The sequence below is a fragment of the Mycteria americana genome, chromosome 3 (assembly GCF_035582795.1).
Source record: "Mycteria americana isolate JAX WOST 10 ecotype Jacksonville Zoo and Gardens chromosome 3, USCA_MyAme_1.0, whole genome shotgun sequence".
NCBI classification, from domain to species: domain Eukaryota; kingdom Metazoa; phylum Chordata; class Aves; order Ciconiiformes; family Ciconiidae; genus Mycteria; species Mycteria americana.
In genome coordinates this window covers 28,876,337-28,892,025 of record NC_134367.1, presented here as the reverse complement: position 1 = coordinate 28,892,025, position 15,689 = coordinate 28,876,337, and the positions used below count along the sequence as shown (strand labels likewise).

Here is a 15,689-nt window from a genome sequence, read left to right as displayed (position 1 = left end):
AAAAAAAAAACCCACCTTTCTCAATTAGTGGATAGAACAAGAAGAAATAGTTACATTACTGGAAGGTAGAGTTAGGTTTGACATTAGGGAAAAAAAAGTTATAAGGAAAGTAAAGCAGCAGCATGATGACCACCACTGTGAGACATGAAAGTACAGGTGCTGGGGACTTTGCAAGCAAAGCTGTGAAGTTTTCACGCACAAGGCAAATGAAAAAACCTGTCATCTTCAAAGTGCTATTGAAAGAGTCAAAGACAAAAAGAGAAGAAATACATAGCGTTTTGAAAGCAACCGCAGAACATCTTGGTCCACATGAACAGAAGAGAGACCCTTAAACAGTCCCCAGAGAGAGACAAAGTCTGACTGGTGAAGATGAACGAGTTTCGTGGCAAGTTTTCACAAGAACCGAGTGGAAAGGAACCAGAAGTTCACTGCTCTTCCAAATCAACACAAGAAGTATCACCAACCTAGAGAGACCTTCAGCTGCAGATGCTGAAAGGACAGATCTTTCATATGTTGTCTAAGAACAAGTGGTAGGTCTTGGACAGTTAAAATTATGCAAGGCAAAGCAGACAAAGGGCTGAAACTCAGATTGAGGGCTTCAAAGGAGATACTTCCAATAGTGCCAAGTAGTAAATGGTGTTCTAAGGAAAAGTACAGCTTTGCTACACTAAACATAAGCTAGGAGAACATCCAAAAGAGAGAGTGGGAAAGACAAAACTGAAAACAAAGAGCTAGACAAAAAAGTATTTTTAACTATCAGGTAAGGGTTGAGACCATAGTAACAGTGATACCACACATCCATGAAAAAGAAGAAAATTTGAAGTACTGAATGCTATTGCCCTCACCACAGAAACAGAACAGGTAAGTTAAAAGAAAATAATCAAAATATCCACAGCCATACACAATGAGAGAAGAGAAGCACGACCGAGTAGACTAGAAAGTAGTTTAGGTAGAGGAAGAAAAAGGTGTAGCTGAGAAACACCAGAAGGACCTGAAGTTGAAGTTAGGACAAAGAAAAAGCAAGTGTTATAACTGCTATGTACAGTTAATTTAGTGATGAAGTACTGAATACAATATTGGCAGGAGAGCTCATTACTTGAAGACAGACAGTGAATTGTTACGTTTTCTTCACAATTTAAGTCCTGTCAAAAGAAAGATTATGAACAGCTTAAGTGCATTACCAGTTTCACTGAAGCAGACTGCAGCATGGAAGAATCTCCCAGAATTTAAGAGCAAAATTAGGCATGGCTTCTGCTAAGATTTGTACGCAGGAAGTAGGAACGCAAGATGCTCAGATGGATAAATTACAGAGGGTTACTTTGTGATAGGAGAAGGAGGACTAGACTGATTTCAGAAACAGGAGAGAATAGCAAAATGAGTATGGCAGACCTGTTCCAGGAATTAGAAATTAAAGGCCCCAGAATATGTGGCAGTTGTCTAAAAATTAATTAGGTAAGTGACAGTTCCTATATGAAAAGTTTTATGAAAAGGCAATGAAGAGGAAAGTTCTGTTCACTGTCATTTTAGGGAACAGGAGGACTGAGCAACAGCTGAGGGAAAACGTCAAATTCATGGAAAGAAGGAAGTGTTAATAATTACAGAAATTAACACATAAGTTAAATTCACAAGGAATGAAAAGAAAGATAATTTAGACTTCTGCTAGCACAGTTTCCTTTTAAGGAAACATTACTCCAAATACTAATTTACAGCAACTGGCATGGTAGTTGTCAGTCCAGGGGACTCCACTTCTAACTACTGAGCAAAGCTAAGATACCACTATGACTAGGTAACTTTTGACCCAATTTCTCCTTTAATGCTATAAAGCACAAGTTGGCATATATTATTAGGAAAAAAAAGTGTAAATACAACTCTAAAGAGAATACTCTCATCACCTTTCCAAAGATATCTTAAAAGGACTGCTGAAAGAAGCGGAATATACTAGAGGTCCTTATTTGTATTTCAGAAGCATGCAAAAATCCAGCCTAAGATCTAGGAGTTACTGCGCAATATGACATACACACAGCCTTGAAGGGCAAGAAAAAAAGATAAGCTGCATACAGAGTGAAGGAAATAATAAATTTACTCCATTTTTATGGCTTCAGGTTATCATCATCATCATGATTAATTACTTCCCCAGTGTTAGGTCCTTTAAGACCAAATACGTGAACAACAGGAAACTCAACACCTTAATTCAGGAATTTCTAGGAACACCAATGACCCAGATATCTTGCAGTTTTCCTCAAACTTAGACACGCATTGAAAGCTTTTCAATAACAACTTGTGGCAGTTGCCATAAATATTCTGATTATGTCAAAAAGGCTATCAGAACGTCAAATCAATAAACTAGCATTTATCTCACACTATGAAGGTCTAAAAGCACTCTTATAACAAAAATGTAAGTGTGGTTATTTCTGAAGGGTTTCTGATATGGGCATGCATAACCAGCTACAAGAAAAAAAAGGGAAAAGGACAAGTGAAAAGGTTGGGGTAGGAAGAGGGGGATGAATGAGGGGGTGCATACATAGCAGGGCATGTGGAAAACCACACAGACAACCAGTCTCACTGATAAAGTTACATGACAAAATGGGACTTGGGCATAGTGTCAGATGACTCCAAACAAGCCTTGTATCACAATCTGGGAGAAATAAAGTCAGGCACTCCTAACTTAAACAAAGGAAAAGATCAGATGCCCACAGCTTGTGGCAAGAAAGAAAAACAACTTTCTAGTTAAAGCCCAAGTGTCACTTACCTGGTAAAACCATTTACTTTATATAATTTCTTCATATACTGAAGAACTTACTTTGAGATTAAAATATTTTCTTCAATGATTATAATATTTAAAATATTCACTATATTTCCCTTTAAATATCTTTAAAATCTATATTAGTGGCTTTTACTGCCAGAAACTGTCAGGCATCATTGCTGTAATTACTCATTTATAGTAAGATTTTAATGCTTTAATCTCCTAAATTAATGTAAATCTCAATTGCACACCTGTGTTTGCATATTCTCTTTGATGGGTTCTGTCACCTTAAATGTCAGCATTTACTTCTCTTGAGTGCTGCTTAAGGATTTCCTGTGCTCCCTATGTGACTGACTTTGCACATAGACTATTTAATGTGCCTTGAGAGCTGAAAATTACACACCATACATAAAAAGCTTCAGTATTTATCTGGATGATGACAGCACTGTCCCTTAAAAACCTTTTTTCTTTTTTTTTTTTTTTAAGCACATGAAGTATAGAATAGATTGAAAACATTCCGAAATACCTTCAGAACCATTCCATGATTCTCCTGTTATTGTGATAGAAAACCATTCAACATATCAGGGGAAAATACTCTTAAAGTATAGATTAAAAATAAGCAAGCTCTAGGAACAGGGAACAGATTAGTAAGTATTTCTTGTTCACTAAAAAAAATGAGACAATTATATGGCAGAATCTTCTTTTCATATTGAATGCCTTGTACTAAAGTGTCAAGAAAGGCAATGTAGCACGCCTTTCAGGACAAGAAAACATCAAAAGCAGGAAACCCTCACATCTGAACATATTCAAAGGCTGACAAACCACATAATGCTAAAATAACATTAACTTATATGACTAGGTGAAAAAGGAGCGAGTCATGGATTCATGTGTGGTGTGGTGTTTTTAAAAAAAAAAAAAAATGTAAGCTTAGTTTTGAGGCAAGAATATTTCTGTCAAACAGTAAGACATGCATTAACCAGTCTTCCAGTCTCTTCTTCCTTAAGCAGTTCCCCAAAATTTGGCAGACGCTTGACACTAACCCATCTATGAAGCATTACAGAGTCAAGACAGATAAGATTACAGAATGAGGTCCAGAAATTGAAGTGTCAAATAAGGACAAAAATAAGCTTTACTGAACAAGAGAACTGCAGAATTACTGAATAGAAAGTTTAGCAAAATGTTCCTTTAAGTCCAATGCTCTAAGCTGAACAACAGATTCTTTTTGCAAGACAGCAGGATTTTAACTAACACAAAGCAAATGCTACTCAAATTGCCATTTTCCCAGGGAACAGGTAACATCAAGAGAAACACCCCACAACTGGCTACCAATTAGATGACACTGCTCTAAGAAAACTACATTTTAAATGAGCTAGTAAATACCTATAATAATATTTTATCAAAATATTATTTCCCAAATATTGTTATTGTAAAAGTGTCATGTAACAAATGCTGCTCCCAGGCCAAGCCTAACTACTCCCAAGTCAAGCCTAAGCACTCCCACCAAAGTACATGGAAGGGACTTCTACCAAATAATGTATCATCGAGTGAGTGAGTGTGTGTGTGTATATAAAATCATTTCTATTTGCCCCCAAAAGTTCTAACTACTGTTAAAGGTAAAGTTCAAAAGTTAAATTTCTTCAGTGTCTTTCTATTTACTGGAAAGGAGGCTATATTGTAAACATCACCTTTGATGCCATGGTTCAACTACAACTTATTTCCTGAGGAAACATGGGGTAAATTCTGTATTATTTAAGTTCTCAATACAATAATTTTGAGGGGGAAGCTATTCATGAAATGTGTGTAAATGATTTTGTTAAGATAAAAATCATCTTCAAAATTAAATCTGTTTTAATTTTTAAAAAGATACCAAAAAGAAGGGATACATCTAAAAAAAGTTTAAAAGTGTCTGAAGAGCGCAAATCTTAATTTATTTTCTAATGCAATACCAACAGTTTTAAAGCTGTTTAGTTTAAAGCTGTGGTATTGCATTAGAAAATAAATGATTGCATTAGAAAATAAATGATGGAAATGAACTAATTAAGACAGCTACTCTCAGATACTATGAAGTACACTAGCCTATATTATTTTTGTACTATTTGTAAGCAAAACAGTATTTCATTAAAACACTTTATTTTGCCAAAAAAAGTTGTGGATTTGTATTCTGATTAAAAGCCGAACACTCATTACACTACACAGAATGCTTTAACCAAAAGGAATAAAGAAAATAGTTTCACTCCTGACCCAAACCATGGCCAAAAATCAAAAGCTGAAGCAAGTTATTGTTGGAGACGTTAAATACATCCTCTCAGAAGTTGAGACCATTGAGTTTTTCAAACTGAGAAGTAACAAGAGTAAAATTCCAAATAATCTTCATCAGTCTGTATTCTTGGGCACAACCTCAGGCCTTGCCACCAGTGACCTGACAAACTCTTCTTATCCAGCCTAACATATCCATGCTTAAAGAAAAGGAAAACACCACTGCCATTTACATAACTTTTTTCCCCTCTACCATTTACAAGTAACTGGAAGATATCAGTGGTCAAAGGCTCCAGTAGGGTCTCAATCTCAATAACAGTCGAACATCTACATCAGAGTTTAAAATAAAAGTGTAAATAATTAAAAATGTACAGAAGGTGCAACAAAGGAACCAAATGAGGCTATCATTTCACGCTATGGTACAGTTACAATCAACAGCTCACCACAGCCCAAAAAAAAAAAAAGTGAGAATCCATCATTCCCGCTCCCCCACTGTTATTCCTGCTTTCCTTCTACCCTCTGTCTTTCTTGACATTTTATTCAATACCCCATGCTCTACCTCTGGCCCATGCTGGCATAAATTGGTAGGATAATATAAACACTAATATTTCAGAGCAGCGTAAAATTTTGAGCACCGAACCAGTGTTCCAGCAGGCTGAGCAGCACCAGTGCAGGCATCTTGCACACTTGCCAGAAAACAGATTGGCCAAAGCTATTTCCAACAAGTGATTAAAATGCAATCTACCTGTTAGTAGTTCAAAAAAGTGTCTCAAATATAAACTTAAAGCAAACTTTCATTTTTTCAGAAAGCCCAGGTTCCAGAGGCTTCTCACAGAAATACTAAAGATGAACTAACTCAATGCAGTGACAGTTTTGTAAAAACATTTCAAGGAAGAACTTACCTAAGCTTCAAATTTCCATAATTTATACTAAATGTAGAAAAGCTTATTTTCAAAATTTTTACAGTGTTTGTGAATTATCATAATCCGATGCATATTCAAACACAAATTCATTATACTGAAGTCATCATCTTTGATCTGAATACTTTGAACAGTTTATAGACTCCCTTTTACAAGTAAAGGACATCTTTATAATCAGGTACAAATATCTGTACCCCAGAGGAAATATTTACTTATTTTAACAAACCTCTTCCTATGTATTTTGCTCCATTAGCAATGTAAGTGTCAGTCACAGGACATAAGAAATCCTATTACAAAAGTGAAAACATTCATTTGTCATTAAATTTCATTTCCATTTTTATTTTCAGAAAGTTCTTGTTCTTTGATAAAAATTCTCTTTAATCATCAGAACTACTATCATTTCAAATTCTTCACAGCTGACTGTTGTATAAAAAAAAAAAATTCAGAGTCTGATGTTTTTTCTTCTAGTTGTTAACAACTTCATTCTTTCCAAAAAGTTGCTAAATAAGTTCCTTGGCACAACAGTCTTCAAAGAAGATCTTAACAGCTGCTTAAATATTATCCCTGAGTGGGACTGAAGACTTCTTGATTCTATAAAGCAATAATTTTCAATCCATAATTCACAAAACCTGGGGAATAAAGTCTACAAAACCTCTGCAAAAAATTACAAGAATACACATCTCACTTTCCCATGCATGTAAGCAAACATGAAAAGAAGTGACATGTTATTGAATTCTCAGTGTTCAGCTTCACTTTGTTGTTGCTGTAAATGAAGACAACTGTGACAAAACTGTACAAGACAATCCACTTATTCTCCCTCTCCACAAAAAAGTTGACCAGTTCTTTCATTAAATACTGAAAAACTCTTCTCACGGTGGTTCTTAGAATTGTTAACTGGAGACATAGCTACACAGACTACACTGAGGTCTGAACTTCAGCAGCTCTGGCCCATCTCAGATGCAGAACCATTATCTAGAAAATGCAAGGTGCCTGTCTTCTCTTTAAAGAAATTTAACTAACTTTCTTAGGATAACTTAAGCAATTAAAATCCAATAGGAGAATTCCTATCGGTTTATCAATACAGAAACTGGATTGTAATATCAGAACTTACTTCCTTTTTCTGGAGACCATTCCCTTTTCTAACAGGTGGAACACAAAGTTTGATTTCCATCTTGTTTTATGCACAGTAAGGCATGAAAACATTGTAACTTCTAACAGAGAAGTATGAATAGCACAGTTCACCTTCATTTCCCTTTTAAAGCCTTTTATAAATACAACACTGAGAAAAAGAATACTGCTTTTACAGTGGCCTTATTTTTTAGTGGCCCCTACATAGCCCCATTGAGTTTAAACCTATTTCAGATATGTATGGAATTCCTTAGTAATATTCAAATGTTTTATTACGTGATAGTGCGAGGAGGGATCAGCTTTGCTTAAATTCCCACCAGAATTGGAAGGGGGAAAAACAGTAGAAGCAAGGGAAGTAGATTTTCCATGAAATGACGCTTTATTGCCTCAATAGGCGTAAGAAAGCAATACCTTCTTAATCATTTTGACATATTGAAGGCACATTCAATAGCACAGAACCAAGCCATACTCCTAGCTATTTCCAGCAACCTGTAAACATGAATTTATTCTCACAAGCCTGCATGCTGAAACTGTGACAGGACAATACGAGACTGGGGAATAAGCAGGGGAAATACAGCTCCACAAACACACCATTCGCTGAAAGGTCTATTGAACCAAAGAACGACGTTCCTAATAGTCTCTCAAAGACCCAGGAAAGCTGATGTGTTACTGTTTAGCTAGACAAATTCATTCTCAACACTGCACAAGTCATCTTTCACCATCAACATGCACTGGTGCCAGATCTTTCAATCCAGCAACATGTAATGCATGTCAGCCACATATTTTAGAATATTTAAGTTCTTCTAATTAAGCAGTATTTTAAGATAAAGTTTTTTTTCAGTAGAGTGATGATCATACATTCATTTTTATTAATTTAAGTTCACTCTGAGAGCTACAGGCAAAGCTGGACCTTTCTAACATAGTAGTTCATAGCTGCAATGCAAAATTTTACTGAAATCATTAATGCAGAAACTGCAACAGGCATTTTCCCTTAATCCACTCAGACAAATGAAGCAGTATATAACAGCAGGAACTCTTTTGTAATATCCCTAAAGCGTCTCAAAAGCAACAGTTGTTTGTCTACACAGATTTGGTATTTGTAAGGTTTTTCATAAGTTGGTAAAGAACCAGAATGACATTGTTTGTCAACTTGCTTTTGTAATTACATGTTTTTCAGTTAAGTGTTGGTTGACTGAAGCAGACTGAGCTTCTTTTGTTGCAGCACAAAATGACATCACTTAATCCTCATTTCTGTAGCATGACCATTCTCCAAGTTCAGAACTTCTTGTGGTTGTTATTTAAAGTCACAAGGACACTTTTTATTTTTTAAACAGAAGTACTAAAACTATCTTAACAAGAATTTTAAAAAACATCAGGCACATGCTATATTACACAAATCCAGAAAGTAACATACTTACAGCTTCAAAAAATAAATTAACGTGTTCCAGGAATTTCTGCCTTAAACTGTCAGTTAGTTCATTGAAGCGATATCGCAAGAGATCCATTTCTTGTTGAAGAAACCAACGCCTCAGATCCTCACTGCAAAGAAATTATTAAAAAAAAAAAAAAAACATAATACGTTTTCTGATTACGCTTTCTCTCTTTCTTTATAAACTAGATGTCAAACCTAGTGAACACAGCATTAAATGTACTGCTGGCTTTGGCATGGGACCCACAAACGGAGGAGCTTGGAAGAGAAAGTAGGAAACCATCAGGAAGGAGCACTCAAGCAGAAAAGACTTTTGAAGAGACAATACACAAAGAAGCATGACTGCAGATGTTTTAGAAGAACAGAGGTAGCCAATCTCAACATTAAAAACTGCTCTGTAGGTATGAAAGCTGTTACTCTCTTTTAAATGGTACTAACCATTTCTTACTTGTTTTAAATAAGAGTAACCAACTGCAGGTGACATTCTCCTTTGGTATTTAAAGGACTTTTTCTTTCTTCAACATGGCACAATATTTCTTCATTGTACAATTAACATCACAATTAATCTGATGAGGCAAATACATTATGAAGCCTACTTCTTTCAGTTCTCACTTTTGGGGTATCTCCAGCTGAAGGAGCATGCACACATCTCAGATACTATAACAACAGGGCTCTATGCTAGGCAAAAAATAGCCTAGAACCAGGCAAAAGGAAAATATATGACAATGAACTTGGGTGAGGAACACAAATAGAACATCTAACACTTGACGAAAGAGCAAAAGGGGTTTAGCAACTGCAGGTGAGCAAGTAGGAGAATAAACAAGAACACAGGGACAGGAGTCAGTAGAAAGCATAAAAGGAAAACAACACTGAAGCCAGTCTTTAAGTACTCTAAGTACTCATATTACTCTTTGCATACTGGATTGCTAACATCCCAGCACTCAGATTCCCAGGCATCAGCACGTTACTCAAAGCTATAGCAAGTAGGTACCAGAATACTAGTAACAAAAGCCACCCTGTATGTACAAGCACAGAACGCAGACAATACTGTATCTTGCTATTACAGGGCATTCTTTCAAACTGTCCTCCGCAAGCTACACTGTGGGCTACAAAAAGTACAGAAATACTACAGTCTTACATGTTCTCCTTACAATATTTAAGCATCTTTTCCCATAGGGGACCAGTGAATTACAACAGAGTTGTTTGTGCTTTTGTGGACAAAACCTCTGCTTGAAATATGGCTTGGAGAAAAGTAATTATTATCCAAATTATAACTCCAGATGGAAAGGTTCTGTTAAGGTGCTTTTTGAAGTATAACCCTGTGGACCATTTCAGTGCTTGGGATGTATTAATAATCTGTGCTACTTAAAATGGAAGTTAATGCCTTATGACTGATCTTCTGCAGTTCTTCTGTGATCATCTTGGACAACAAAATCCTAGGATGTGACAATTTTACCCTTTTCCTATTTCATCAGCTTTACATTGCATTTGTTTCCCTAAGAAAAAAATACAACAAAACAAAACAAAAAAAACAACACCCAAGCATATATAGTTACTTTGGAGGCCAGCCAGTCTTTTGGTCTTCCTTTCCTTCAGGAGAGTAGATGAAAGGCTGTAATCCCACCTACCCACTTAAGTTTCCAAAACAAGAAAATATTACTGTTATCTCCAATACAATACACACTCCTACCTGGATTATTCCTGCAGTTGACAAACTAGCTGATGAGCTGGCTTACGTTACTGTATATGTCCAGCACATACTTTAAAACTGACTTTCTTAGGAACATCATTATTAGGGCATTATTTATGTTCATTTTTTCTTTATGTCTCGGGAAAATTTTAAATCATTTCTAAACCCAAATCACGTCTTATACTCATTATTAACATTTTTAAAAATCGTACACTCATTCCAGACACATATTAGTAATAATACTTATTATCAAAACCACAACCTTAACTGAAAAGCAATGTCACTGTCATCAGATAACTAACCAAGCTGCTGCTGAAGACCAGGCAGTTGCAGATAGTTGAAGCGTAGACATTAGGAATGTCTCCTCATTTTTTGCCACTTAACTTCTTTGTGTGCAGAATATTCAACAGTTTAAATCAGATCAGTAGATTCCTGACTAGAAAAATAATATGAAAGAACAGGCTCTTTCATATCAGGGAACAGCACTCAGGGGAAAAGAAAAAAAAAGAAAAAAAAACACCACACAAAATCCCCTTCACACCCCAAGGAGTGGTAGGAAAGACTGGCATATCTGTTATGAAGTATCAACACAGAAGTAACATAGAAGTACTTTAAAAAGACATGAAAATGCTCCTAAATCTGGAGCCTAAGACTGGTAGCTCACATTCCACAATTAAATACGAGAGTTCAGTTACCAACAAAATGTTAACTTTTGAAAAGCCTGGGCATAGGCCAGAGCTCTATTTTACTAGACAACCAACACCAGAAGATTCCTTAGAGTTTAAGTTTCAAAAGGTAGACAACAAGGGGAACATAGGTACAAGAAAGCACACAAAAGTAAATGCTAGTCAGTGTAAGAGGCAGCAATTCTACCACACAAGTCTAATTTATCATATAGAAAAAAAATGGCAGGAAGTAGAGAAAAAGCCTTGCTAAATTTGATAAAGAACTTATGTCTTTGTTATGTGACACGGGGGAGGAGGGGGGGGGGGGGGGGGGGCACAAAAGTATGTTTGAAAGTTTCCTGAATAGAAGAGAGTGTTTCACTGTCAGAGCAGAGGCAGGATTTATTTCTTCCATCTTAAGTAAAGTGAAGATCATGCTCCTGTGACTTTCAAGATTTTTCATAGGTAATCCGATAAACTGAAGAGAGATGCAAAAGACAGAAGCAGAAATGCATGGTCATGGCCAACATGCAAGCAAAATTCTCTTTAGAGCTGTGTTAGCCATCAAAGTGAATGAAAAAAGATTATTCTATTTCCTGGTCTTGACAGATATAAGTGACATTACAAGAGGTGTGAAAGAAGGGTACAGATGAGACTGTTCACTCAAGATTGTACGTACCATATCCTAGCAACACTGTATCTGAATAAGCTTTAAAGTCTTGGATTTCAGAAGGCAGAAGGAGGACAGTCAAGAGATAATGACTACATTACAAATTTAACTGACAGGAATGGTGGAGCTGGCCACTTCACAGAATCACAGAATCGTATAGGTTGGAAAAGACCTTTAAGATCATCGAGTCCAACTGTAAACCTAACACTACCAAGACCACCACTACACCATGTCCCTAAGCACCTCATCCAAACGTCCTTTAAATACCTCCAGGGATGGCGACTCAACCACGTCCCTGGGCAGCCTGTTCCAATGCTTGAGAACCCTTTCGGTGAAGTAAAATTCAGACCATGTAAAAACCAAAACAAAACAATCCAATTTATAAGTGAGGACTGATCCAAACTAGAAAAAAAAAGTTGATGTCAACTCTTACCCCTGGGTGGCACTGTTGGCCAACCAGAAACTTAAAAAGGTGATGTCGCAGGAAAACAAGCCTGTAATACAACTGCCTGGCAGGCCACAGGGAACTGAATTCAACCTAGTTTGCAGTTATGTCTATTTAAGTACGCTTTTTCAAACACTCCTACCTTAACAGCTTTCATCGATTAACCTAATGATTTGTGCCAAGCTTCTTTCTCTGACCTAATACGATAAAAACTTAGAGAACAGTATATTCTACTTGCCTCCCAATTTTGGGGAAACATGCCAGTTTTAGAGCATAGAAATATCTCATCCCTGAAATAGCTGCTTTTCAAGAGAGAATGAAGAATGCTGGGAACAGGGTCCTTAAGCACCTCACAGTGCTTAAGATGCAAATCACCAAGTCCACCTTTTCAAAGGAAAAAAAAAGAGCTACTTTAAGTGGAAACTGACTATCAAGCTGCTTTATTGAAACACTGCATCAAACTATCCATATATAAACAGGAACACAAAAATACATTTGCAAGTAGTTTAAAAAAGAGTGCCCTGGAGCCCCATCCAAGGCCCCTCCTCCCTAAGAAGGGGTCTTTCCCCCTAGTCTACAAAGCCAGGCTCTTTCCTGCTGATTCTGTGGCCCAAAATAGCTGGTATTCATTTATGCACAGTGGTTCACCTTCAACAAGCTGCCCACCTCTGCCCTGCCTATAGTCTAATTCTTAAGATACTTCCCTGAAACACAGGGTTTGAAACATGTCTCCCATTTATTTCCTAAACAAGCACTGCAGTCAAATAAGCTATCATACAAAAGACAAGGATCTTCTTTTAAAAAGATAGCTTGCAGAGGAAAAGAAAGGAGTCCAATTACCTGCATCTATTATTAATTCCAGGAGATTCCACAGCCATTATAGAGATGCAGGGCAGGGGGGGAAAGATATCACATCAGTGACAAAGGCAGATGTTTAGCCAAGTCCCTGCTTGGTTATTTCTGACTGAGGCAGCCCTTCACTCAGCATGCTGGCCACTGACATTCACATATACCTTCCTCCCTTCTCAGGACAGTGGACAAAGCTTAGTGAATTCCACTCCTGAATCAAACACCTAACCTTCAGGTTTTTGCTGCATGGCTTGTATTGCTTCTGTGAATCTGACGCAAACTCATTTTTCCTGAAGCCACAGACCAACCAAAAATAGATGCCTCTTGAATTCCAGATCAGATTCTTGCCACCAGACAACTCTACCTTCCAGAACAGCAGAACTTTCTTCAAATGTGTCACTACCAATACTCTCAAAGTATCTCATCTCTCCTAGAAAAGTAATGGTCCCATCTAAATAATAATTAAATGCTTAAAGTAAAGTTTTACAAGAGAGGATAATGGAAACCAAACTGACTATTCAAAATGCCACTAGCTGTATAATAAGAAACATTAAGTTTTCAGGGGCTTTTTGTTTTAGTCCCAGGCTACTTAAGGATACTACATTGGGGGGGGAGGGGGGAGTGTAGAAACTTACAATATAGGTAAAGCAAGATATTTTCTTGTAAAGATCAGCAGGACCAGTATGACTAAGGGAGTTTATAAAAATACACACAACAAACATAAGCACTAGAAAGAAACCAATATTACATTTTTTATTCATAATCCCAAATAATATACATGTAGAATAGACAAGGGTAGTAGGAATTTCAGTTGTAATTCTGTTATTCAACTTGCTCCCTTCTTTCAGGATTTTAAACTATACTATCAGAGTCACTGCAGTGAAGGCTGCTACTGATCTTCACATCCACAACCTGTTCCTCATTGTACATGCATCACAGATCTAGCTGGCTTATCAATCACATACATCAACAAACTGTCTTCAGCACAGCCCAGATGCCTTTTGAAAGGGCAACATGATGGGATGTGAATAATCCAGAAGATTTCAGGGTGTTTAAAGTCACCCAGGGCCTGTCACAGTGAGGTTTCCTCCATCTGGAGGCTTTTGAGGCCTCTGCTACTTCCTATTTTGATCAGATGGTCTGTAGCAGGCACCTACCATGTTGTTAGCCACCTTGGTCTCTTGTCCAACACCTGCCCCAAAACTCTCAACTGTCTCATTACCCGTTCCAAGGAAAAGCCCCATCCATTCCAGCTCTATATCTTGGCTTAGAGCACAAGCCCTCCTACTCACCTTCCCGGTCTGTTTTTGCTTACGAATCTGTATCTATCCATAACAGCACTTCAGTCACATCAGCTATCATGGTATCATAGTATGTATTCTACCACACTCACCTAATTTAAACAAACTATATTGCAACTTAAAGTGCAATTGAATTAACAATTCAAAACAGTATACACTTCATATTTGCCAGTTTTAATTCTAAAAAAGGACTGCAATGGCAAGGAGTCAGGAGTTCACACTGATGCATAACAAAGCTGCTAACAGACATAAAGCACTGACAACCTCTGTAATTTCATCCAAAAGCTACAGCTGAAGCAAAAGGAATGCACTTGACAGGACCAACTTTGTGCTTGAGATTTCACACAACAAAAAAAATTTCAGTGCAACCATCCACGGCAATACATTTGGAAGAAAAGCAGAGTCAGTAGAGGAAACTTCAAATTCAGATGGTATTTTTAGTTTGCCAGAAACAAGGCTCTCCCTTTAGATAATAATATAAAGCCTATTTACATAGTCAGGTCTTTGGTCAGTATCAACAGTTTAAGCATATGCAGCAGTTAAATTATCAAGCAGTTAAATTATCAATCACTACAAATGCCTGACAAACACTTGATACTGGTGTGCTTTAATCTCAAAAAAAATGTCAGAAGGAAGACTCAAATCAACATTCTGCGTGTAAACCCCAAAGGTTTACACTTTTTTATTTTTAATTATTACAAAATCTGGATATTAACTTTGATGCCGAGTATCCCTTTTCATCACAGTTGAAATCAGGTTCCTAGCAAAAAAACCCTCTGTTTGAGCCTACCTCTCTATTTAGTAGCCATGCAAGTCTAAAATACCTGTAATGTCTATAATAAAGTAATGTACTATCTGTATACATTTAAAATTAATAAAAAGAGTACAACATAATCCAAAAAGTACTTACGACTGACAGTAAGCAAGGCGTAGTATGAAATGAGAGATATGGTCTTTTCTTCTTGCCTCATAATCATCCTCAGCCAAAGCCTACAGAATATATTATTATTATTTCAGAGAAATAATCTCTCCCAGATTAAAAATCCACAATTAATTTATCATTGCTGTTCAAAAGTGTATTAATACTCATCTTTAAGACAATAAACGCAAGACTATTAAAGAAGAGGGTTGTCCTAAAGAAAGCAACTTATACTCTCAAAGAAAACCTACATCTCTGACAAAATGACAGAATTTAAGTTTTAGGAATAGTATTTCATCACCTCTAGTTTTATTCAGAATTCTTGAATGATATAAAGAAAACAGAGTGCAAGAGAGTTCCCTTTCTTGATTTTTACTTACCTTGTAGGGAAACTTAAGTCTCCGGAGCTCACCCTCCAGCTTAGTTTTGTATGGATCACTACCTCTTGAATAGCTTACACCAAGGTTTTCAACTACTTTGAGCACTGGGAAAAAAAGAAAAAGTCCATGTTAGAGGCAACATATTGAAAAGAAATCTAACTGTATCATGTCTCGGGAAACGCACAAACTGGGGTAAGGCCACAGGAATTGCTTTTAGTGGTATGGGGAGCAAAGAGGTAAGAAATATGGAGAATAAGGTGTGGCCCACAAGTCCTAAACAGCTCGCTCAACTCT

At 36.8% G+C, this 15,689-nt stretch overlaps 1 protein-coding gene across 2 annotated transcripts in view; it reads right to left on the bottom strand.

The window, feature by feature from the left end:
• Positions 1 to 15,689, bottom strand: part of PRIM2 (DNA primase subunit 2) — a 136,742-nt gene that overhangs the window by 120,099 nt on the left and 954 nt on the right. For both annotated transcript variants that reach the window (XM_075498133.1, XM_075498134.1), the window contains exons 3-5: positions 15,396 to 15,499; positions 15,007 to 15,086; positions 8,466 to 8,586 (exon numbers count right to left, since the gene is read on the bottom strand). In XM_075498133.1, coding sequence (XP_075354248.1) covers positions 8,466 to 8,586; positions 15,007 to 15,086; positions 15,396 to 15,499 — 305 coding nt within the window. The remainder of the gene's footprint in view (positions 1 to 8,465; positions 8,587 to 15,006; positions 15,087 to 15,395; positions 15,500 to 15,689) is intronic.